Genomic DNA, 26,711 nt, shown 5'->3' with positions numbered 1-26,711 from the left:
AAAAATATATAATTGCATAATTATGTAACAAAAAATATACATTTTTTTTTTCTTACAAAAAAACACGTAATTATCACCATTTTAAATGTTAACAACCAATTAGCAACAACAAAAAACAAAACAAAAAAGTATTATACAGTATAACCCAGTTTAACAAAAGACAGTAGGCCAATTTCTTCTTGATGCTCTGCAGAGAATCTTCTAGAAGGAATCAGAATCAGACTGGCCAGCGATCAGTGCTGCTCCTTCTGCCTGCAGGTCTTCCAGCAGCTGGACAAACAGGCTGGTCTGATCCCCCTGACAGTGTCTCAGTGCAGGGCTCACCTGGGACATGTACTGCTCCAAACTCAACATAGTCCTCAGGTCCTCCGCCAGGGTCACCGCACGTGAATCCCCCCAGGTGGAGGACAGTGCACCAGGATGCAGACGGATCAGCGAGCGGCACACAGCGGGACTCAAGTTCAGAGGCGTAAGGGGGGTTTTGTAAGTAGATATGTAAAGCTCATGAGTGTAGGTGAGGAACAAGCAGCCGAGCACCCATGAACAGCACTCAATCAAGGGGAGATCCCGCACCTCCAAGCAGGAAGACTCCAGATATTTGTCCCGTTCTTCTGCACAGCGGAGGAGCTCCTCACGGAGAGCCTCTACTGGGACCAGGTCCAGAGGGGTAAGACCGTCAGTGTTACGTAACTTCAGTAAAGATGTGCCTGGACAGAAAAGAGAAACTATTAGAATGGTAATGTTTGACGGCATATGATTGGCTTGAAATTTGATTGAGAAGCTTGAAGGTTTTAATTTGTTACTATCATTTATAGTGTTTCTCAACCAAGCTCCTGGAGGACCACCAGCTCTGCACATTTTCCTCATCTCCTTAACCAAACACACTTGATTCAGATCATCAGCTCAGTAGCAGAGACTGAAAGACCTGTAATGGGTGTGACAGACAAAGGAGACATCCAAAACATGCAGTGTTGGTGGTCTTCCAGGAACGTGGTTGAGAAACGCTGATTTAGTTTACTCTCTCACTTTCCTTTGACTAAGTCAATGATTTATCACAGCAGAATGAACCTCCAATTACCCTGGCATATGTTTTACACACACATTCATTCACCAAGGCCAATTTAGTTCCTCCAATTTACCTATACAGCATGTGTTTGACCATTTAGTTAAACATAGAAATGCAATCGATTCAGCATCGATATCACAATGTGCGAATCTGCAATAGTCGCATTTCAGGATCTGCTGTCAAACGCAGATTTTTTTTAGGACTTTTTTTTTTTGTGACTATGTAAGACTTCAAGCTAATTTAAACTATCTGTGCACTAGAAATGTGTAGCTTTAACAAAGAATAAGTGCATTTAATTATTTCAATAAAAAAGACCACAGTAGTCAACATTTGATAACAAAAGTTTTTCAAAATTGTCCTGAGACAAGAATGGATGTTGTAGAATAGTTTTAGGACAACTTTAATGATTTTTTGTGTTATTTTACATTTTTACATTTAATTTAATTTCTGTGCCTCAATACTTGTTAGACTCTCCAGTAAATCATAAAGCACTGTTTATTTAATTGTATATTTAATTTTATTTTTGTATCTTTATTCTTGTAATATGTTAATTATATTTTACACAGATTCACTGGCCTACAAATGCATCACAATCAATATAAAACTCTTTCCAAATAGTTTTTAGTCATATTGTCAAATTCTATTAATATTGCAGTATATATATTTTGCAGAAGAAAAAAAAACATCGCAATGTCAGTTTTCTCCAATATCGTGCAGTCCTAATGACAACCATGATAAATAAAGCTGTCTAATCATGTTAAAGGCATACTTTATCCCAAATATTTAATTTACTTACTATTTACTCATACTCAAAGAGGTTCCAAACGTTATTAATTTTCTTAGAGAAATCTTTTTTGTAGAAAGTTGAAAACCTGTAACAGTTAACTTTCATAGAAGGAAAAACAAATACTATGGAAGTAAAAACATCTTCATTTTTGTTATACACAGCTCATAACTGAGCCTGGTTTCTCTCAAGGTTTTTTCCTCCACTTTCATTAATTGTTGAAGATTTGTTTCTCGCCACTGTCGCCCCTGGCTTGCTTGGTTTGGGGCTTGTGAAGCTTCACATCGATGGATTTGATCTTCAGTGTTTGGATTTTCAGCAGTTAAAATTAAACCAAAGAACTTCAACTCTGAAAACTGGACCGACAGTTTCAATTTATTAGAACTTTTACGTTAAGCTGCTTTGACACAATCTACATTGGAAAAGCGCTATAGAAATAAACATGAATTGAATTGAATACACAGCAGAAAAATGAAAAGGAAATCAAACAGGTTTGTAAAAAGTAAAGGGCGAATGAATTATGACAGAATTTTCAACTTTGGGTGAACCATCACTTGAAAATCACACGAGGAACACATAAAATTTAGTTATGGAACATTTTCAAAAAACTAGAAATTTAAATTATTATTAATGTTAATGTTAACATGTTTCTGGCATGGGGGCGCAGTGGTTAGCACAATCGCCTCACAGCAAGAAGGTCGCTGGATCGAGCCCCAGTTTAGGTTAGTTGACATTTCTGTGTGGAGTTTGCATGTTCTCCCCGTGTTCGCGCGGGTTTCCTCTGGGTGCTCCGGTTTCCCCCACAAGTCCAAAAACATGTGGTATAGGTGAATTGGGTAAGCGAAATTGTTCGTAGTGTATGAGTGTGAATAAGCGTGTATGGATGTTTCCCAGAGATGGGATGCAGCTGGAAGGGTATCCGCTGCGTAAAACATATGCTGGATAAGTTGGCGGTTCATTCCACTGTGGTGACCCCTGATTAATAAAGGGACTAAGCCCGAAAAGAAAATGAATAAATGTTTCTAGCATGATTTATCATTTTTAGAACATTTCAAAAAACTGCTGTAATAGTAGCTTTGCATATAAGATTGTTAACATACACCTTACAAAAATTATTACCGATTTTAGTTAAAAACAAACAAACAAACAAACAAACAAACAAGTAGTTTAGTAGTGAAACCATCATGGTTTTGCGAAACACACAATGGTATTTATAGTGAAACTGTGATTATGCAAATGCTAATCAATACCAATTACATAGTTTTAAATATGGTTAGTACTCATTTGCTATAATAAAACCATATTTTATTTTTATTGGGGAGTAATTTACCACACACATATTTAACACCATTAAAAAATTGAGGTCAACAGATGAAGATTGTCATTACGCGGCTAGCTTAGATGATCTTCTAATGAGATCAAGCTGGTCTTCTTTGGTGGTTTAAGGGGGGTTTAGGACAATAACTAAATACCAGCTTCAGAATGCTAAACTAAATGTTAGTGAGTTTCTTCTGAGTGTCTTTTGTCTCTCTAGGTGTGAATTATTCATTCCCATTGCCACTCCCACGAATACAGTATGCTGACCCAAAGTAAACTTTACAAAATGTAGATCATTGTAATGTTTTCTTTGAATGAGAGAATGGAATAATTTTCAAGTAATTGTGAAGTTAATATTCTAACATACAACACTAGTTAATCAAAAGTCTTATTCAGGCCCATTCAGAATGTTTTTTTGGACCTTATATCAGCTACTTTTTATTTCTCCAAAACCTACTAACCACTGCTTAATTTTTTTTCTAAAAAAGACGTGAGTAAATACATCTATATATCTATATTATTGTAGCACAGTTTGTGCTGAATACAAAAAAGTGTATGTTGGCCAATACTATGTAATAATGAGTTGTAATAAGCACAAATGTCAAGGCATGTCAAAATCTTAGGGGCCCCAAAATCACCTCAAACCCCAGAGGGTTAATGGTAAACCAAAATGACACAAACAAATATTGTATATCAAGAAAAAACAAACATCTAAGACTGGTTTAATCTGTTCTTTTTCAGGGCTAGTAATGGACACTACATTTTGGCAAATGTACAATGTTTAGGCGATTTACGTCAAATCAGCACATTTAGCAGTGGGTAAAGTCAACACCAAACTGAGTCATCGTTATTGTTCAAAGTGAAAATCCAATCAGCTCAGTTGTTTTAGTTTATTAAACACACAGTCAGTCACTCTGAGTAATTCAAACCAGGATTTTATCAAATAAAGCTGGACAAATAAACAACTGAGCTCTGTGAGAGGAGGAGGAGGAGGAGGAGGAAGAGATATTTTCCAAGCACCATTAGTCTAATAATGAGCCACAGGCTAGCATCACAAACTTATACTAACACAATTAACAAACTCACATTATAGTCAAAATAACATGTTGTATTGGCAGAACAGATCGGTTTAAAATTAAAAGTTTTGTTAACTAAAATCCAGTATTTTCGCCATATTTTTCAAAAACAATTGAATACATATAACGAAAACACCCTAAACAAGAGCATACTCCAACTAAAATGCACTCTGGTACTACAGTGATTCATGGTAATGCTAGTGTGTGCCCATTCTAAAGTGTAGGGCTGGTTACAAACTGTATTAAATTAAAAAACTCAATAAGATTTAAAATATCTTGAACCACAGGTTTAAAGGTAACAGCGAACATGTATATTAAAATCACCAACAATTAATAGCCTATTATATTTTGGCAAAACGTCAGCCAAAAAGTCAGAAAAATTCTTTATAAAGTCTAATATTATATATACCAGTGCACCAAGCACAACGTCAATATGGATCAACTCAAAAACACTAAGGTCAAAACCTGAATAGGCGTATGATGACAACTGCCGACAACAAAAATTTAGTTTTAAAAAATGTCGCAACTTCAACACCATGTCCAGTAGACCTCGAAAAATTAAAAAATGTACAGTTTCCCAGTAAAACTTCTGAAAATGAGCTTGACTCACCAACAGACATCCAGGTTTCAGTCATGCACAGGAAATACAGATTGTTTGTGGTAAAGAAGTCAGAATAAAAGTCTTGTTAGCTAGCAATCTAGCGTTTAGAAGGGATATTCTGACTGGTCCAGAATTTTTAGGCATCGACGGTTGCCAATTCAGTGTCCGGAGGTAACAGGCATTCACTCCACTTTTACGACAACGGGGAGAAAAGGGGACGATAAAACTGGAGTTTATAACTGATACCAACCAGGTATATGCAGGATCCAACGAGCGTTGACAATCAAATCGACTGTGATCTATATGGTACTCCGCCAGTAGTCCACGAACATCCACGTTGGGAAAATCAACCAAACATGTCTTCAGTTTAACCACCAGGCCACCACGCTTTCCCTGATGCCTCTGCCGCTTCCTATTCCCAAAGGACCAAAGAGTAGTAGGTACTTGTGGTGAAGACAGAGGGGGAGGTCGTGTTTTTGCTCATCCCTGCTGTTGATCGCCCTATTTTCCATGCAATTTCTAATATTAAAAAGTGTTTGGTGATTGTAAACCAAAAGAGAGTAAGCATTTTTTTAAATGACAAATAAAAACAACATAAATAAAAACAAAACTAGATGGAGCAGACAGCCGGCCACACACACTGACGCCATCATGCCTAATTAAGAGAAATTCTCATTCATGCTATTTTAATGTACAATTGTATCTACATGAATATTTTAAAGCATAATATGAAACATGTCCCCTAAACAAGATATTTTTTCAATGCTTTCTGTTAGTCTGGGTTCAATAATTCACTGCCACTGCTGAAATGGATGCCTTTTGAGAAGGCATACAAAAAGAAAGAATGAACAAATACACAAAAATCTTCAGCAAACTCGTTTCTTTCCATTTGACCAATTCACGTCAACATATTTTTTTCAGCATCAATACATTCATTCTTCACCACAGAGTTGATGTCCGTGTATATTAAATGGTTTTTTTCATCGTCTGTGACTGGAGTTTAAGTGGCTTTAGTGTGGCTGAAGGTAAAGCCCATACACACTCGCTCTTGGCTTAGCAAACGGCAGCCGTGTCAAGAGCACTCTTTGTTTGCATTTAGATCTCCCTATTTCTATGGCAAACTGCTCTTGATGACACTTGACTCTTAAACCCCTTTGCTAATGTGGCAGCCGTTCTGCTAAAGCTCAGACAACTCTGCACCTCTCTTAAAAGCTTTGCCGTGCTTTCCGCTCGCTGTTGATACTCAGATGAAATCCCACTATCAAAAGGCAGGATCATTATGTGCACAAGTGCAAGAAAAAAGGGAATAAAATGCTGCTTTATATTACAGATTTACCAAAGACGGGGGCACAGAAAAATCTTCTTGCCTCTGCAATCTTATACGTCTTTTGAATTTCAATCCATTTTAAGGAATAATTGATGACGGTTCATTGAATTATTAGCAAATAATGTGGATTATTAACCCTCCTGTTGAATTATGGGTCAAAAATTAACAGTGCACCATTTTAACAGCAGGAAAAAAGCTGAAATTGACATTTTTCTAAAAAAAAAAAAAAAATCACATGCTTAGATGAGGTTGTTTCTTTATGCAAAACTGAGGTTGTTTAATTTTACCTGCTTTATTTCAGAGGTTTAGAGGAGGCAGGTCATTTTTGACCCAAAGGGGCAAATTGTGTTTACAGAATTCTAGGACAACAGGAGAATTAATACAGTACTTTCTAATATTTCAATGAATGAAGTCAATAACTCTGCTTCTACTATGGTATATGCAAAGGGATTGTTTAGACCTTTTTAACTCATGGACTACTAAACCAAACATACTGTATGTTGCTCACAGCAATATTTAGATGAACCCGCTATGTGGCAGCTTGGTAAACTAAGTGAAGTGAAGGGTTCAGATTACATCTGCATGGGACAGATTTTTACACAATAATAAAGTTTTTTCCTCTCCTTAGCAACATTTGTATCACATTTGAGCAAATACAAATGTCAGCTTGTTGATTGTAACTACTGTATATGACAATGAAACTACGATTATGAAACTACATATATGTAAATCTAAGGCAATGAAACTGCGACACACACATTGTGTTCGACTGGACAAAACACTTCTAACAGAATCTTAGGGTGCACTCATGCTATGCTATCTGAACCGTTTCACTGTTCACTTGAGAAGTGTGAGTGCTCCGAATCGGGCCCAAGCACGGTTCAGTTGGCTGGCCCTGGCCCAGTTGGACGCGGTAGACCTGTAGTGTACGCCGGAGCCAGAAACTGAAGACACGGTGTCACTTTTAAGGGACTATTTCATATGGATTTATTAATCATTCTTACTTTTCAATGAACGCAAACTGTCATAGTTTATTAAAGACGCAAACTCCTCGCTGCATGACAGCTGCACCTTCAGCAAACCTGCTAATATGTGCAGCACAATGACTTTTGTGACAATTTATGAGCGTCAAAAGTTGTGGATCTGTTCTGCAAAATATTTGACTGTGAGTCACTGCATTCCAAACAACTAAAACAATATAACTAATGCAATCTCCACTGTGCTGAGCAAGAGTCCTTCTCTTCCTGTTAAACTGAACAGTCACATTATCGACGACGTAAGCGTGCTCAGGTTCGGAAAGTAAAGATGCAGTGTGAGTGCGGGCCATCGGGGAGAGGGGACAACCACACTTCAGCACGGTTCAAAGCAACCGTGCCTATAAGAGTATGCCCTTAGAAACTGTAGAAATACGCACCTGCGTGTAGTGATTACTTCACTTGCCAGTCCCCTAGTGAAAGGACCATTTTGCAGGAGTCCTATTGATAATTTTAAGCACCTGCAAAGATATGAGTATCTTTATGCTCACAGCAGCATTCACCTATGAAATCTCTATGTCAGACGAGCAGTCAAAACAGACAGAACTGGAGCTCTGGACCTATTGACAGCAATGCATTCAGTGAAAAAAATGTTTAATTGTTATACCAATGTAGAAAATTCAATAGTAAATGCATAGTAACAATTCATTATTTATTTCTCTGTATCTAATCATACATCAAATTATAACAGCTGGAGGGCCCCCTGCAATACCATCTCATCCCACTGGGACCACTATTTATTTTAATACTTTTGTCAGGTTTTGGCCATAAAACACTATTGTGTGTTGGACTAATAATTGGTCTTATACCAAGCCCACATTTGCTAAATCTAAAAATAGAGAGAAAAAAATACACTAAAAAGAGAAAGACAGATTATTTTAATAAAAGTATGAGATAAACAAACAAATGTAAATGAGTAACAATTACTGGACTGTGGAACCATCACAGTACCATTATTTTACCTTTTTTTTGTAAGACCTGCCTATACTAACAGACTACTCTTGTATATTTTGGCAAAAAGGCTTGTTTTCAAAATTCAGGGTCAGAGCGATTACTGAGGTCAAGGAGCTAAAAAGAGAGTAAGTCCATGAGACAGAATCGAGCAGAAAAACAACAAATTTCATCCTAACGGGTCATCGCCGTGACCCCCCTCCACGGACGAGACCTTGCCCAGAGCTTAGACAAGAACTTCACAGGTTTAAGGTCAGTGTGCACCTCTCTGAATCCTTGACAGATGTATTCAATGCGTACATTTCTGGCTTTAGGGAAAATAGCGCTGCTGTTTGACAGGACCAAAACACAGTCTTCCTTTCGATGCTTACTGTAAGACTATGAAATACAGTGACAATTCAATAAAACTGCAAATGTCTATTCTTTGTTGAAGGGAGAGGCCTTGGATTGCCTCCAGCTTCCCCCTGCTTGATGTTCCACAACTTTGATAAAAATTGGACAGAGAGAAGGCCATGTTTTATGCACGCTTAAATGGCACCGGAGCTGTGAAAAGGTTTGTTTTTTCTGCTGTAAGGGGAAAGGGAATGCTTGCGTCCTTCACTGCATACTAGACATTCAAACATCTCTTTCATTTGTAGCAAAACAGATGTACACACTAAGTCATGTTGAAGTGCTTCACTTTGCACAACAAGTGCCATGACACCACAATTGTAAGCTAATGATGAAAATACAGCATCGGTATTCAACTAAAAGCATTAAATAAAAGCATATTGCTCACTACGAGAGTGTTTAAGCAACACATTTTTCAATTTGAACATAATCACTAGCCCAGACTAACAAAAAAAAAAACTCTTTAAATAAAGTAAGTATCTTTATAAAATATACTGTAAACAAGCAGTGAAAGTAAGTTGTGATGTTAGATTGTTTAGCACTTAGCATTCACAATTTCAATTTTAAGACTGAAGCTGAAGATACAAAGTAAGCAAGCACATGAATATATTTATAAATTACACATAACTTTGGGGAGATCTAACTCTATATTCAACGGTGTACTGGGTTAAACATGCTTGTATATGCCTATCCGATATTTCTTATCAGTTTCAAACTACAAAGTTGGCTAAGGAGACAAAAGGGTGCCTGGAATTCCATCATACACAAAAATAAAGATCTGCTGCAAAGGTAGATGTTTCCGATGACCTTGTTCATCTCTAATGAGCGACACTGCAACTAACAAAAAGAAAGTTATTTGTTTTTTTGAGTTTTGCATCTTGTGACATCATGTTTGTTCAGAGGAGAACTGGTCCTTCAACTGAGTCTGGACTATCCCAAGGTTTTTACCCCTTCATTTACTTCAGGTTTTTTTCTTTCACAGTCACCTTTTGGCTTGCTTGGGATCGATGGAGCTGCCCTTCAATACATTATCTGACAAAGGTCTTGTAGCTTATCCAAGTTTTAGGAACAACAAATAATAACTTGACTTCTAGTTGATCATTTGGTATCAGAAGTGGCCTATACTGTATGAAAGGCAAAGGCCTCTTGGTTACGCTTATTTCACCCAAATAAAATATGATCATGCCTTGACTTTAATTATTTAATTAGAACAGTAAGGTCTAACTTTGCTTAGACAAAAGTCTTGTCACTAAACAGAAATAACGTAAAATATAGAATATGAAGTCATGGTGCAGTGGAAAAAGAATTAATATTCTGTATGACTCCCATGAGCTTGGATGACTGCATCCATACTTCTCTACAATGACTCAAATAACTTATTAATAAAGTCACCTGGAATGGCAAAAAGAACGTTCTTGCAGGACTCCCAGAGTTCATCAAGATTCTTTGGATTCATCTTCAATGCCTCCTCCTTCATCTTACCCCAGACATGCCTAATAATGTTCATGTCCAGTGACTGGGCTGGCCAATCCTGGAGCACCTTGACTTTCGTTACTTTCAGGAACTTTGATGTGGAGGTTAAGGAGCTCTATCCTGCTGAAAAAGTTGCCCTCTCCTGTGGTTTGTAATGTAATGGGCAGCGCAAATGTCTTAATACTTCAGGCTGTTGATGTTGCCATCCGCTCTGCAGATCTCTCACACGCCCCTATACTGAATGTAACACCAAACCATGATTTTTCCTTCACCAAATTTGACTGATTTCTATGAGAATCTTGGGTTCAATGCGAGTTCTAACAGGTAGTATTTGTGATGATTGGGATGCAGTTCAACAGATGATTCATCAGAAAAATCAACCTTCTGCCATTTTGATGATCAACTAGAAATCAAGTTTTTACTCTTACAATTGGGATTGACGACAAGACTTTTGTCAGGTAGAGTAAATCACTCTTCAACTGAGACACTGATACTGAAAAATTACTAATCTGTTGAGTAACAGTTACCTCGAGTACGCCCCTCAATTATGAAATGTCCATATCCGACTTTTACTATTTGCCTGTTCATCACACAATCTACAATGTATAACACACTATAGAAAGAAAAGTGTGTTGACTTGAGTTGGCTTGACTTGACCATGTCTTTGTTGCAGTTAAACTGAAATCTGAACACAACATGAACCAGAGTTTATCTGAAAGCACACCGAGACCCATCTTTTCAGTAGTTTTGGTCTACTTGTTTTATGTGCTACACAGTGCTCACACTAATTTAACTGAACCTCACTAACAATTGGCAAACTTGCAGAGTGTGAACACACTCTGAGAGTGAATACAACTGTCAAATTTTATTTTGATTGCGTACAATGCACCTTGAATCCTAACTGTCAAATTTGAATCTTTCACATTCAAAATACACACTTAACACAGCCAATGCACCATCATCTGATTCAGGTAGCATGCATTTTTAACGCCGATCCCACCGCAGGACTGTCACACTGACAGCCCAAAACCTGGAATGCGACAAGTGCTGAGACGTGGCCCTTCAATATCAACCACCCTCGCAAACGCGTGCTCGCCAGCGGCTGCTGATGAATGTGAGCTACGGGCAGATCTTCCTCCCCCCGGACGGCATGATCAGCTGCAACCCTTTCTTCACAATGGCCCATGAAACACACATCTGTCAGCGCTTAGCCCCGCAGACACACGCACAGCGGCTGGAGTGGTCAACCGGGGGTTTTGATATGATGCTGGCACATTCGTCACACCGAACGATTGAAGTGAGTCCAAGTATTGGCGTGATGTGTCAGATACTTCGCTCGGTGGATAAATAAAACACCTTTGGGGATTAAATGGCAGAGATGGTAATTATGCCCCCCGTGCAGATGACAAAAATTTGGGGGGGGGGGGGAATACAGCTCTCGCAGATATGCGCTGCTGCTAACGTGCATGGAAAAAAACATCAGTCAGAGCAAAGCAAGCCGCCCCTTAGCCTTTAGAGGGCAGACGAAGACTAGAAATAGAAAGGTGGAGGAGGGGAAGCAGAAACAGAGCAAAAACGATTCCATCCGTTCTGTATCCACACATATTTAATCTAGACAACACAAGCCCTTAGTCTATAGGGCACAAGATACACTTCTTTGTCATGCTGTGAACCCACAGACAAACACCCATCGACCCAACAGAACTCGTGTGTGTTTGTGTGAAATCACATTATACTGAGCCAACAGAGATTGACCAAGACAAAAGGCCAGGCAGGCACAGATTAGGACAGATTACTGTGCATGGGGGGCACAACAGGAGCTTTTTGTAACCTGATTCCCTGGCATCACACTTGAGCGCTATGTTAGAGATGCAGCAGCGCAGACCCCTTGATGCCACCATGCCAGACTGATAAAGATAGGTGCTATTCATCCCAGCTAGATTATCAGAGCAGCACAGAGTCAGTTATGGCACGCAGATGGCGCTGTATAAAGATATGAGTCTATTTCAGTGGTGTAGTGTCAGACCCTCGCATGATGCATGTTGCACATAAAAATGGCAAGAGCAGTATGAAATCACCCATTTTCAGCTGATTAACTGCAGGGGGTCAAGGTGCAGCGGTGAACAAAATGAAATAACAAAATTTGGTTTCTAAGACAATTATATTATTTCATTAAAAATGTGCATTAATAATAATAATAATATAAATATTAATGATAATACTAATAATAATACTAATAATAGTAATAACAATGATAATAATAATAATAATAGTAATAATAATGATAATAATAGTAATAATAATGATAATAATAATAATGATGATAACAATAATGATAATAAAGATAATAATAATATAATAATAATAATAATAATAGTAATAATAATAATAATAATAATAATAATAATAATAAGAAGAAGAAGAAGAAGAAGAAGAAGAAGAAGAAGAAGAAGAAGAAGAAGAAAAATGATAATAATAATAATAATAATAATAATAATAATAATAATAATAATAATAATAATGATAATAATAATGATAATTATGATAATAATATTAATGATGATATTAATAATAATGATGATTATGATAATAATAATAATAAAAATAATAATAATGATAATAATAATAATACAAATAATATTAATTATAATAATAATAATGATGATAATAATAATAATAATAATAAGTGATTATAAAAAAAAATAAAAAATCACTCACTCACTATCCTTTGAATAGTCCCTGATTCATCATGGGTTGCCAGACTGGAATGAGTCGCCAATTTCTCTGACATCTGTTTTTGTCTCCCAGCCACAACGCAGCACTGGGAAACACCCATACACTCTTATTCACACACACAGACTCATACGCTATGGCGATTTTGTTAAAAATGAACAAAAAAAAATTAAATAAACAAAAAGTATTGGCATTCATATTAATATTAGTTTAAACCAACACATTTACTCAATACTTTTAGTACAGCAATATTTATTTAGATTGGACTGAACATCTAATTTCAAATTCTACATATTGCCTCATTAACTATTTTACAAATGTTCCATTCAGTACACCAATGGTGCTTTTACAATGCATGGTAGTTTTTGGTACAGCTCACTATAGAGCAGGGATTCTCAAATTTGGTTGGCCTCAAACTTGGTTAAAACTTAGCTCCAACTTGAAAGCCTAATAAGTTTCTAGAAAGCCTAATAAGAGCTTGATTTTAGCTAGCCCAGTGTGTCTGATTGGGGTTGAAGGTAAAATCTGCAGGACAACAGGAGCGAGATTAAGAACTCCTACTCTAGAGGCTCGAGGGTAAAGGTTAAAGTGGTAGGTAAACTGTGCCGATACTGAAAAGTGATGCGTACATGCTGCAGATAACCTTAATAACATCTCAATCTTAATTTTAATATAGAGTTGGCTCTCTATTTGAAGCTATAGCTGCTTCAACTATTCTGGAAAGGCTTTCCACAAAGTTTGGGAGTACGTTTATTTGAAATTTTGACGATTCTTTTAGAAGCATATTTATGAGGTCTGGTACTGATGTTGGATGAGAAGACAGCTAGCCAGCAGTCTCTGATCTAATTCATCGCAAATGTTTATATAAGGTTGTGGTCAGGATTCTGTGCAGGCCAGCCCATTCTAAACTCGCTCATCTATATCTTTATGAACCTTGCTTTGTGCTGAGGTTTTATTGTGTTTATATTTACATAGTTTTTCCACTTTAATAAAAATATATATAACAAACACAGGCAGCACGGTGATGCAGTGGGTAGCACAATTGCCACACAGCAAGAAGGTCACTGGTTCGAGCCTCGGCTAGGTCAGTTTGCATTTCTGTGTGGAGTTTGCATGTTCTCACTGTGTTTACGTGGTTTCCTTCGGGTGCTCCGGTTTCCCCCACAAGTCCAAAAACATGTAGTATAGGTGAATTTGGTAAGCTTTGTCTGTAGTGTATGTGTGTTTATGAGTGTGTACGGATGTTTCCCAGTGACGGAATGCAGCTGAAAGGGCATCCGCTTTTTTTTTTTTTTTTTTTTTTTTAATAAAGGTACAAGCCGAAAAGAAAATAAATGAATGAATAACAAACACAATTTCAACACAATGTAAACTCTTTGAAGAAAATGGCATGTTTTACTATAGCTTTTAGAGCAAAAATGCAGCCATCTGGGAATCCCGCTGTGTCTGACATTACAGGGTTGATTCCCTTCCCTGAGGTTAACAGATATAAATGGAAGTAACGGACAAACTATGGAGACTGGAAAGCCAAATTTAACCTGAGTTAAATGATGTGGACGTGACTCGCAGAACTGGTGCAAGACAAACATTGGTTTTAAAATATATTTATTTGATTTCTTTTTTAAAAAATTAATCTGCATTATGCTGGTCTAGTGCTGTCTGCTTGTCTGGTCATTAACAAGGTCCAATACCCAACGTATGGGAGGGGGTGAGTCTGCTTATATTCTTTCACATGATACAGCCCCTCACCTCAGTTCACGTTTAAGCTGAGATTGATGAGGTTTTCACAAGACAGGTTTTTATACGTCCTTAAACAGACTGATGAGAGACTTGATTTGGGAATGTCTTGTGACTTTAAATATAAAGTCTGAATATAAAATCCCTAAGTCAAGCAGCACTGGACCAGTGTGGGAGAGTGGAACAAGGCTGATCAATTTTATAAAAAGATAAATAGAAAAGAATGGTCAGTCCATTACTTCCAATATATCTGTTCACCTCAGGAAATAGAACCAACCCCATGATGTCGGACACAGCAGTATTCCAAGATGGTGGCACCCCTTTCTCAAAAAGCTACAGTAAAACATGACATTTTCTTCAGAACAGTTACATTAATCATTGTCCATTAAACATCACTTGGATAATCTTTAAAAAAGACAACAACAATTTCACAATAGGCTAATAGTTTTGACTTTAACTGGAGTTCTAGATGGATACTTTTGTTTTCACTCGACACTGATGTATAATTCAGCCTAAGGAGGCCAAGCCCAACGCCTGAAAAACCACCCTATACTACAATCCCACCTCCCCCAAACATCAACCCATTCTACAGTATATCAGATTGCCAGACAGTGAAGTGAGACAGATCACTACAGAGAACATGTCTCCACTGCTCTAGAGTCCAATGGCAGCATGTTTTACACCAGTTTATCTGACACTTTGCATCGAGCTTGGTGATGTGAGGTTGGGTGCAGCAGCTCAGCCATGGAAACCCATGGAATGACGCTCTCTATCCAGTATTCCTGAGCTTAACTGAAGGCCACACAAAGTTTGGAGGTTTGTATCAATTTACTGCAGAAAGTTGGTTACTTCTGTGTATTGTTAGCCTCAGCATGCACTGACCCCTGACTGATTTTATAAGGCCTACCACGTTTAGTAGTGGGGGATTTCACAAATGGGTGGCAAGAGCAACTCCTTCTTTCACAAAGTTTGTAGAAGCAGTCGGCATGCCTAGGTGCTTGACTTCATACAACTGTGGCCATTAAAGTGCTTGGGGAATTTGAATTCAATGATTTGGATGGGTATCCTAAGGTCTTTGGCAATGTAGTGTACCTTTGGCTTCTGAAGATACATTGAGATCTTAAGAAATTATATCTTATCTTCTTTAATGTTCCACTGAAAATATCCTATACCTTTGATGGCCTTAGTAGCATAGCCAAAAGTACCAACTTCACTACAAAGTGGTACTTAAATTTTAAAAACGTCCATTTCAAACTAACATTTAAATTCTGGTTCTTAAGCATTGCTGACTGACCGTTGTGTTCACATGCTCAACAGAAATGATTGTGATTGGTGCCAATATTCATTGATTGCTCCTATATCTGCTCATAGACATTTATTCGACATACATCATTTTCCAGCACTTCAGTGTCTGTCTATATGGTAAGTATGAGCATCAAACAATGATTGGAGCCAATTGGAGCCAATCACGTTCATATATGTTGAGCACGCTAACACCATGACCATTTAGTAGTTTTAAAGAACTTGCTCAACGCTGCTTAACCGTTAGCAGGAAGTTTATGTTTTGAAATTTCAGTACTGATTGGTAAAGAAAGTGGTACCTTTGATAATCCTAGGTCTGAGGATAAGAAATTTGACAACACATTTATTTTTGGGATAAAAACCCATTTAAAAGAAGTTCTAAAAGACACTTCTGAAGATCATCCACTGAGCTGCATTTTCACAACAAAATTGAAAATTAGCCATTCATGGCCATGTTCATAGACAACAGTATATACATAACTATATAGAAATTTACTAAAGTACTAATAAAAATATTAATTAGAAGTTGGCTAATCTAGAAAAAAATATGTCAAAAAATGATATTACATACCAAACCAAACTTAGAAGAAGAAACAGAAGAAAAAGAAAAAAACAACAACTTGTTTTAGATGAAAATTTTGGAGCTTTAATATAAGGCATTACTTTTTTTGTCTTGCACCTGTCCCCAGCTCAGTTTAGATCGGGGATCTTGAGTAACACTGTTTCCTAACCACAGAAATGACACAACCAAATTCAGGTAATTTTATTGTCCGAAACTGAAAATCCAATCAGAAAATATTTAATATCTAATATGTGTTATGGGTTATGTGCAGTAAGATGAGAATTATTGCTGCACAAATCAATGAAATTGCTGAAACAACCAGAAGTGACGAAATGTTCTGCTGCTTCTAGGTGTTATCACCACTGTGCAAGACAATTCAATATATTAGATTCATATGTAAAGAAATAAGTGTGCTATATGTTTGGTGGAATTATTACGCGCACCAAATTCAGAGTCAAACATTCGGTATTGTTCCTAACAGTGGCTCAGCTGAAAGTCTGGTGAGCTCAGTGTGAGGAAGTGACTTGGTTAATTATACATTTTAATAGGAGAAAAATTATGCAGAGGAAGCTCAAAGGCACTCGCAATCAGAAAGAGAGAGAGAGAGAGAGAGAGAGAGAGAGAGAGAGAGAGAGAAGGAAAGAAAAACAGGAATAGAGAGAGAGAGAAGTCTGAGAAGAGAAGCTGATTAATGTATTTGGTGTGACTAGCACAAACAAACAAACAAACAAACAAACAGAGCATGAGGAGTTGTGTAATGACTAAATCGAGAGCTTTGCCAGAGCTTTAATCTAACGCGGTTTCAATGCAAAATGCGAGAGGGAAATACTCCTATTAATGTACACAGAGAGGAAGAAAAAGAGAACAACTGCGTTTGAACTCAGCCTTATTAACAAAGACATTGAGCTATCATTTGTCATTACAGTGTTGGAACGACTGCACCGAGGAACTCTAAGCCTTTAAGTGTTTTATACTGTAATACCAAAACAAAAGAAATCATGACTCTTTTGTTTTTCTGAGTTACTGTCTATACTATCAACCATGGGTAGGATATATAGTTGAGAACTTACTGATGTTTGGTAAATATCTGCAAGCAACAATACATTTAAGACTTTGAGAAAGTCATGATCAGTGTTGGGTAAGTTACTTCAAAAAAGTAATTGATTACAAATTACTGACTACTAAAAAGTTGTAATCTGATTACATTACTAATTACTTCATGTAAAAAGTAATCAGATTACTAATTACTTTACTTTGAAGTTACTTTTTAAAACATATAAAATATACCTAAAGAAATACAAAGTAAACTGCAGCTCTTTCAGTAATTTAATATTCACTGAAAAACATTACAATGGATTGATCCCAGCAGCTTGAAAAGACTTAAAGAGATAGCTCGCCCATAACTTAAAATTCTCACATCAGACCTCGCCCCTGATCCAGGAATTGCCGTTATTGGTTTGTCTGACTCACTTCATGAGTTCAGTTATCAATTTAAAAAAGCTGTCCAATATGGAATGGTGTTAGCTAAAAAAAATACTCTTTGTTTTTGGAAAAAGGCATCAAAACCACTTTTTAAATCCTGGCTTTCTAAATTCTCTAGCACTTTACATTTGGAGAGACTAAGACACAATCTTTCTGATAACATTGCCGTCTTCAAAGTCACCTGGAAACCCTTTTTTAATTATTTGTCAAATGCCAAGGACAACAGTTTAAAGGTATAACCCTGTCATCGTCTGCAAGATCACCAAATTGCCCACTGGCCTAGATATATATGTGTAACATTGCTGACCCATGTATAATACTAGAGGAACTGAAGTAATAATGGTTTTAAAATCTTTTTTTTTTTCTGTCTTTTCTCCTTTTTTTTTTTTCTTGCTTTTTCTTTTTTATCTTTATAATTGTTGTTGCTTTTTGTACTGCTGTGTTGCTTTAAGAAAATAAAAATATAATATTAAAAAAAAAATCTCTCATCATTCACTTGTTCCAAAACCTTTTTTTAAGATAAAAGAAGACGTTTAGAGGAAAACTGGATACCTTTAACAATTGGCATCCATAGTATGAAAAAGCAATGCAGTGTTTGGCTTTTCTGTGTTTGTCTGATGTAATTAGTTTACCTAAATGTGCATATTCCATACAAAGTATGAAGCTAATCGGTCAGTTCTCACTCGCAATTTTTCAAACTGAGTGCACCTGGGAAATGCGAGTGCGTGCAATATGTGCTCCCAATATGTGCGCACGCAAAAGACGCATTATGTGAACGGCCCCATAAGCAGCTACACTTCTCTTCACATTCAGAAGATACTTTCACTTCTGATTCTGCATAAAAATCCAATTTAACCTGTTTAGGCTAAGATGGGTCGTCGTGTTTTGGCAGTTTTTGGTGACAGGTATTGTTGTTGAATGCTTTCTATTTAAGTGCTTGAACAAGTTGCTGGTCGAGTTAAAAGCAGTCGAAAGTTCTTTAGAGACTGGACATCGACTGTATTTCACAGCAATATTTATGTTTTGACGCTCAAAGAAATCAAAGTAATGTCTGTATGTCTGTATGTCAAGAAGCAACCACTTTCAAAAGCTTGTGAAAACTGGGACAGAAAAATTGACTGAATGTGACTGAAGCTGAGAAAAACATTCTGGATGCCGACCCTCATGCAAGAGACCCAGTGTCATGCCAGCAACCCTTAATCCATCCCAGTCCTGAAAAACAGAGCTGTATTCACAGCAACTGTCGAGCCATAAAGATTCGAAGGCCATGGCAGTAACTCGAAGGCTTATTCAGGGCCGTTATTCGCTCTGCTCTTCGTTGGATACAAGCTGTTGGGTACTGGAAGCTGCATGCAGTACCAATCAGGAAATGGCTGAGTGGAATTACGCTCCACCACACTTACAATGTGTGTGTTTGGGGGAGGTTTGTGCTGGTTGCCTTGGGCTAGGCAAGCTGATGACACCCGTCCCTGCCCTTGGCCATGGCACAGTTAATCTGCCAGTGCCCACGGGCAGGAAGAGGAGGGTCTTGTCTTTCACCTCCTCACCCTGCCCCCCCCATGTCCAATAAAACTCAAGTTGCATCCCAAATCACACATTATGTATGTTGTTTACACATTGCTCTTACACACTCTTATTACTCTTATATGCTCTTATTACACTCAACCGTGTAATGTTGGGACTGAATGTCATCCCAAATGGAAGCATTTTACTAGCTTACCCCTGGCCCTTACCCTAGGTGAACAAAGCTGTAACCATCGAGTGAATGAAACACCAATTTTTGATTTTAGAATCTGTCACTTTATTTATGTAGGTTTCATGCACTCGTATTCTGCATTTGGATGCCCAGAATTTAATTGTAAAATAGGTATTAAGTTTTCTAAAATAAATAAGTTTTCTGTGTCGAATGAACAGATTTTTTTAATCTGCTGATGTATTTTCAATTGAAACATGAAGTAAGAAAGAACAAATTGATCAGCCCCTCCCCTTTTTTAACCAAATAGCCAATAACATTTCATTTATACCACAGCTTGGCCACTTTATTCACCACAATGGAAAGAATATTTACACTGACCTGGTTTATCCCATATATTGTGCAATATGTGCAATTCACTATTCAGTAGGGCTGGGTATCATTGCCAAAATTTTCGATACCGATACCCTGAATTCGATACTGGTTCCGAACGATACTTTTTTTCGATACTTTTATTTTAAGAAATATATTTTAACAAGATTATTTTTTCAGGATGTTCGTGACACTTTTCATAGCAGGCTTATCTCTAAGACCAATAAACAAAGGACTAAAAGCACAAAATGAACAAAGTGTAGTTAACACAATATATTAGTGCAAACAGTTTTAATAAAGTTCAAGCAGTTTTAAGTCAATCAATTTTAAGTATTTGGGAGGCTTACTGCTGCTTAAAGGTTTAGTTCACCCAAAAATTTAAATTCTGTCATTAATTATCTACAAATGAAGATATTTTGTATTTAATCCAAGAGCTTTCTGATCCTCCCATGGATAAATCATTAAATAAAGTTATTTTTGTTTACTTTGCGCACAGAAGTATTCTCGCAGCTTCAGATAATTATGATTGAACCACTTATATCCCATGGACTTATTTTGACTATGTTTTTGGTTCCTTTCTAGGCATTGAAAAATGCATATCCAGTAAATCTAATCTTTCTCCACAGTAAAAAAAGGCAGCAAACCTTTAACAATAAAAGTTGTAACGGCCTTGTGGCATTCATATTTCCTTTTTTTGATCATTTTTACTTTTTCTGCCAGTGTAAATGGTAAATGGATTATCACTTGATGGTCTCCTAATTCCAGGGTCAGCAGGAGCAGAGACTATAACATTAATGTGAAGAAAACATGAAAGCTAAACTGTTAATGCAGCCAAGGATAAGGACATTTAAATAAGATAAGTTAAATGTGAGGTAAACTTCATTTACTGTTAACCTTAAAGCATTTTAGTATCAACTTAGCCAGGTATTTAAAGCCATCGAAACAGTACATAACATTACACAGCGTACGTTAGGTCAAAAAAGGATTAATAAATTTACCCTGCACAAACTTAAGCCCCGTTTACACTGTCAGGTCTTGATGCCCAATTCCGTATACATATGATACTGCCTATATCAGATTTTTTTTTGTCTGTCCGTTTACACGTTCTTTAATTGTGACCCATATCCAATTCATGTCTTTACACTTGCCGTACAATTTACGATGCATGCATAAACGTGGGTTTTAGCATTTGTGCCACACTAGCCACGATGGAAGAAACTGTCTTGTTTATAGCTCTGCGAAATATGCGAAGCGTAGTATTAGCAGTTAATGGTTCAGTCCAGATTTACCCCCACGTAGTTTACGTAATGGTTTGGCCCTGATGTGTGTGTGTGTGTGTGTGTGTGTGTGTAGTTGATGTAGCCTTTGCCTGTGTGCGCACTGGTGTTGTTGGAGAGAATAAAGTTGTTCTATGTGTAGCCCGCAGTGAGTGTGTTATTAGCGACAAAAAGCAAAAGTTATAACATGAAGTTCGCCCAACTTTAAAATGATTTTGAGGCAGAGGAGGTGGGAAAGGGCAGTCATCGCAGCTTGCGCTTATGGTTTATGTGCTGTATGATGTCCTCCACCATTCAGAGGAATGTGTGGTTACGAGAGAGATCTCAGGTCTGGTGGGAGCAAATTGTGGCGACTGACCACTTTCCTCCATGTTTCCTCTGTTGTTGTTGTTTACCGCGTCGGAATCTCCACACACACTCTTCCTTTTACATAATTAAACCGCGGAGAAGCATCACATTGTCACAAGTTTAATGATGATCAGAACAGAAAGCCTCAATAAAGCTGATCTGCCTGTTTACATGACAGTCGCATTGTCACATATCCAATTTATATCTGATTTATTTCCACATATGAAGGGGACCTGAAACCGATCGCTGAATATCCGAATGCATGCGTTTTTTTTCTGTTTACACGGTCATCATACAGATCCGATCTGTGTCACATATGAACAAAAAATCGGAATTGGGTCACATTTATCTGCAGTGTAAACGGTGCCTTAAACTTAACTTTAACGGTACACAAGCTAGAAGTGCTAAAAGTTAACTGATTTTGTAAGTCTGTTTGACAATTTGACAAGCTCTGTGCGAGTGGGCGTAACTGTTGTAAACTATTGATTTTCAAGACAGCCTCGCCGCAGCCAATCACCAGCATTTGATCTGGGCACGTTAAGGATGCAGGTTTTCTCCAAGTGGTGCTCACTGACGTTGACAAGATTATACCCTTGGGTATCGAAATTTGGTACCGAACGAAAATGAATTTTTTGATACTCGGTAGTATCGAGACGATTCAGTCGGTGCTTAAAAAGTATCGAACTCGATACCCAGCCCTACTATTCAGAAAAGTGTTTAACAGACTTATTTTGAAAGCATTTAAGTTGTGGGAATCCTAGTTGACTATATATGTCAATATATGACTATATATGTGTACGTGCATTGCATTTTACCTGTTGGCGCTTTCTGTATATTGGTGTGTGTACAATGTGTTGACTATCAATTATTATTTTCTTATATAGTATATAGTAGGGCTGGGTGATAAAATAATCGGTATCAATATTTATTGATCGAACACAATTGTCAACAGCGATGTAGTTTCGGTATGAAGTGCTATAATTTTATTAAAATGTGGCTGCTGAGCGTGCGCCCTGGAAGCTTTGCCAATAAGCTTAGGGTGTCAGTTTGTCATTTACAATAAAGGTGTGCGACTTGCACGACGCACACATGTTGTGCAAGCGGCGCACACGTGAACTGCGCACATTTTCCAGCCACACCTAGAAAACATCTCAACTTTTCTGAATGCAGCGTGTGCACAGAGATTCATGTCAGTACAGGGTGGGCCATTTATATGGATACACCTTAATAAAATTATTAGGAATTTCACAAGAAAAAACAACAGTGTGCTTGTTTTTAAAGTAACTTTATTCTTTCATGAGTTATTTACAAGCTCCCTCACATAAACTAATGTGCCACAAACAGGACGTTAATATCACCAACCATTTCCATTTTATTAAGGATTATCCATATAAATGGCCCCCTGTAGAACTAAGCAATCTGCTTTACACTTTGTATGGAATATAAACATTTCAGTAATAACGGTTGACTAATTATCTCAGACAAAAACTGCAAACCAAACACATCAGCACTTTTTACTTTTCTCCATGAACCTGTATCGAAACTGCAACAATGGTTTACTCATTTGTCATCCTCTGAAAAAAACACTTGATTGTCGCCTAGTTACGAAAGACGCTAGGGGAGCGCGAGCAAAGTCAATTGTAAATGGTCAAGGAATCCATGCGCACGCTTGTCACTTCAGGTCAGAACAACATCATCCCAGCCACTAGCTCCCCATCTGAAAGAGTTTTTAGCATAGGGGGTAATACAGTCATGGAACTTCACAATTTTTAATGTTGCTATATATATTTGAATAATGATGGTTTGTTCCTTTACTTAAAAGCTCAGATTTTATTATCATAATGTGTTGTTGGCAGAGTTTGAGGTTTACTGTATCATTATTATTCACACCTTAAAGTTTGCTTTGATTGTTCAGCATTTACACTTTATTATTGCACACACTTTGTAACATTTTATTTATCAAGTTTAAGAGTCTCTTAAGAGTCTCTTAAGAGTCACTTATGTTTATTTCATTATAAAGTGATAAGATATTTAGTTTATTTTGTCTGTTTATTTTTTCACTATTAAAACTGTTTGCCTTAGTAATGTTGGTAAATTAAAATAAAGTGGTTAAATAAAAAAATCCAAATATTCTTAAATGTATTGTTAAAAATATTTAATAATTATCTATATCTAATGATATTAAATATAATATTGTGATTTTTTTTACTATATACTAGGCATGGGACGATATAATACATCACGGTTTCACAGTTTGACGGTATTATGATTACTGCTCTAAAATAAAAACTTTTTACCCCTTTGAACACAAAATATTTTATTTAAGAAACATTTAAAATATTTTGGAGAAGTAAACATGTCAGGCTAAATAATTCATATGAATCTTCTTCTGATTCTGCTATCTTCATTAGTTTCAAAAACACAGATATAAATAAATTATTTTAAAACGGCATCTTTGGAGATCTTCTTTGCTGGAGATACTGTTGTTGTAAAAAATGTAAATAATAAATCTTACTCATACCTTAGGAACAGTAATGCAGAAAATTTTGGTGGTTTTAAAACCTTGACTTTTCAAAACCGCGGCATACCTTATGTTTGAATAAATGAGCCATTTCAGTCACAGCCAATGCTGAACATAAATTAAAAATCCCAAAATAAATAAAGTCAAGTCATCTACCACAGAATTCACAGGATTGTCTTCCAAAAAAGCTGATATCAGGCCTCAGGTTATTTATGCGTGTCAGTTTCTTGAGAGGAATCTTGCTGCCTGTCTGTTTCCCAGACACATCACAATTCTAATTTCACAAAGAAAAGAGCATCTTTTCTGACCTCTTTTCATGCATTGGTATTGGGCCAATCTCAGTCAGCAAGACGAGAAATGAAAAAAAAAAAAAAAACATTCTCACCGGGACCAAACAATCCCAATCTAATTTACTTTTTGAGGCCAGAATATCTACATGAGTTAATAGGGGAGCGAAATCAAATTAACTATAATTAGTCAAAATGGAAGAATGAGCGAGCGGGCGAGAGAGTGACAGTAAGGCGTGTGGGAAACCAGGAGCCTGTCTCATTTTGCCTCTCCTCTAGTCCCTCCCCGTCGTCAAGCCATCCCGCGCTTACCGCATTGACACATGTCGCGCTCGCTTCAAAGCTCGCAAACATCGATTGCATGTGGCACGCAAACAGCTAGGCGCGCCAAAACATTTCTGTTCTGACAGATTTCCCCCGTGAAAAACCAGCATGCGAATTTCACGAGAGCCACAGACCTGACTTGTCTAATCTCTTCAGGAGGATGCTAACAGCGTCATCCAAGCCGATGGGTTATTCCTGTAGATGGATGTTTTTTATTGAGGAAAGAATGTGAAAAAAAAATCTTGAACCCTGAATGGCAGAAGTAAAAACGACACTATGTATGTGCGTGCGTTTGTGTGTGTGTGGTAGATCTCGACTGTTAAGCCACAGGAGAGGCCTGGATTTACCAGATTTCTACAAAGCACTTGTTTGTTTACACATGTAATGCCGCTGTAATATGACTTTCTGCCGCTTTCACTCATCAGAATGTTTACACTGACATCACACATGGAAAGAGAAACTGTTTCTCCTTATTTACTCCAGTAAGAGAAGCACTTCCATATGACTCTGTAAATTCAGCATCGTTCTCAAAGGAATCGAAATCTGAACATGTTTTGAAGTGATACGGCATAATATGATATTCAATACGAGTCACGCTCCCACAGAAGGGCCTGTTTGATTGTGACTGGATAAGAGACTCGTGAGAGACTGAACCAGGAGGAACAAGTGAACTCATCACTTTTTTGAAATTCAACAGCTGCTTTAAAGTTGCCATTGAAGGGGTTTGCGTTTTCGCGAGCGGGTCTGTGTGCATGCACTCTCTTGTTTCCAGCCCTCTTATGTGAGGATCTGTATTCACACTGTGAACGTTCATGCATTGAGAGGGTGTGTTTGTATGTGATGTTATGTGAAGGTTTGATTTCATATGTTTACGTGTAGGCACTCACCGCCATGCTTCAGCAGCATCTTGGCGATATGGATATGATTGTTCAGGAGGGCATCATGTAGTGGACTGACTCCCTGGACGAGAGTGCCCAGCTGCAGGTTCGGGCAGTGCTGCAGAAGGGCCTGCACACACTCTACACTGCCATGGTTACAGGCTTCATGAAGCGGAGTCCAGCCAGCGTGATCTACAAACAGTGACACAAAAGATGCTATAATGAATTCAGTGTTTATGTAGACTGATAAGGCCTAGCTTACCTGCTTGATGAATTGAACCAATAAACATTTTGTTGATGAAGTTATAACCTTAATTAAACTTTATTCGTTTATATAAGAAAATAAATATATCAGGGCAGCACGGTGGCGCAGTGGGTAGCGCTTTTGCCTCACAGCAAGAAGGTTGCTGGTTTGAGTCTCAGTTGGGTCAGTTGGCTTTCTGTGTGGAGTATGCATATTCTCCCCATGTTGGCGTGGGTTTCCTCAGGGTGCTCCGGTTTACCCCACAAGTCCAAAGACATGCGGTATAGGTGAATTGGTTAAGCTAAATTGTCCGTAGTGTATGTGTGAATGGAAGTGTATAGGTGTTTCCCAGTTTCCGCAGCTACTGTAGAAGGGCATCCACTGCGTAAAACATATGCTGGATAAGTTGGCAGTTCATTCCGCTGTGGCAACCCCAGATTAATAAAGAGACTAAGCCAAAAAGAAAGTGAATGAATGAACGAATGAATAAATAAATCAGTGCAATTTGCACTGGCATAAAAGCTACATTTAATTCTTGCCACAGAATCATATATCAATAGGATGTGTTCAATATATGTGATCAGGTAAATTGTTTGGGTAACACTTTAAAATAATGGTCCATTAGTTCATGTATGTATGTAGTTACTAACATGAACAAACAATTAGTAATACATTTATTACGATATTAATTCATCTTTGCTAATGCAATGCTACTTCATGTTAACTCACAGTGCATTATATATTGTTAACAAGCACAACTTTGGGTTTAAATAATGCATTAGTAACTGTTGAACTATGATTAATAAATGCATTACAAGACTATTTATGCTAGTTAATGCATTAACTAACATTAACGAATGGACCATTATTCTAAAGTGTAACCACTGTTTGTTTACATAGCATTATGCTAACATTAAATACTTAAATACCCC

At 37.3% G+C, this 26,711-nt stretch overlaps 1 protein-coding gene across 1 annotated transcript in view; it reads right to left on the bottom strand.

Annotated features, from left to right (window-relative positions):
* The window catches only part of slf1 (SMC5-SMC6 complex localization factor 1), a 60,849-nt gene continuing 34,138 nt past the window's right edge, over positions 1-26,711 (bottom strand). The window contains exons 18-19 of the mRNA XM_056458474.1: positions 25,545-25,727; positions 1-707 (exon numbers count right to left, since the gene is read on the bottom strand). Coding sequence (XP_056314449.1) covers positions 202-707; positions 25,545-25,727 — 689 coding nt within the window. The 3' untranslated portion in view covers positions 1-201. The remainder of the gene's footprint in view (positions 708-25,544; positions 25,728-26,711) is intronic.

Source organism: Danio aesculapii, chromosome 5 (genome assembly GCF_903798145.1).
Source record: "Danio aesculapii chromosome 5, fDanAes4.1, whole genome shotgun sequence".
Classification (NCBI taxonomy): Eukaryota; Metazoa; Chordata; class Actinopteri; order Cypriniformes; family Danionidae; genus Danio; species Danio aesculapii.
Note: the sequence above shows the minus strand (reverse complement) of the source record. Positions and strands in the feature narration are given on the sequence as shown.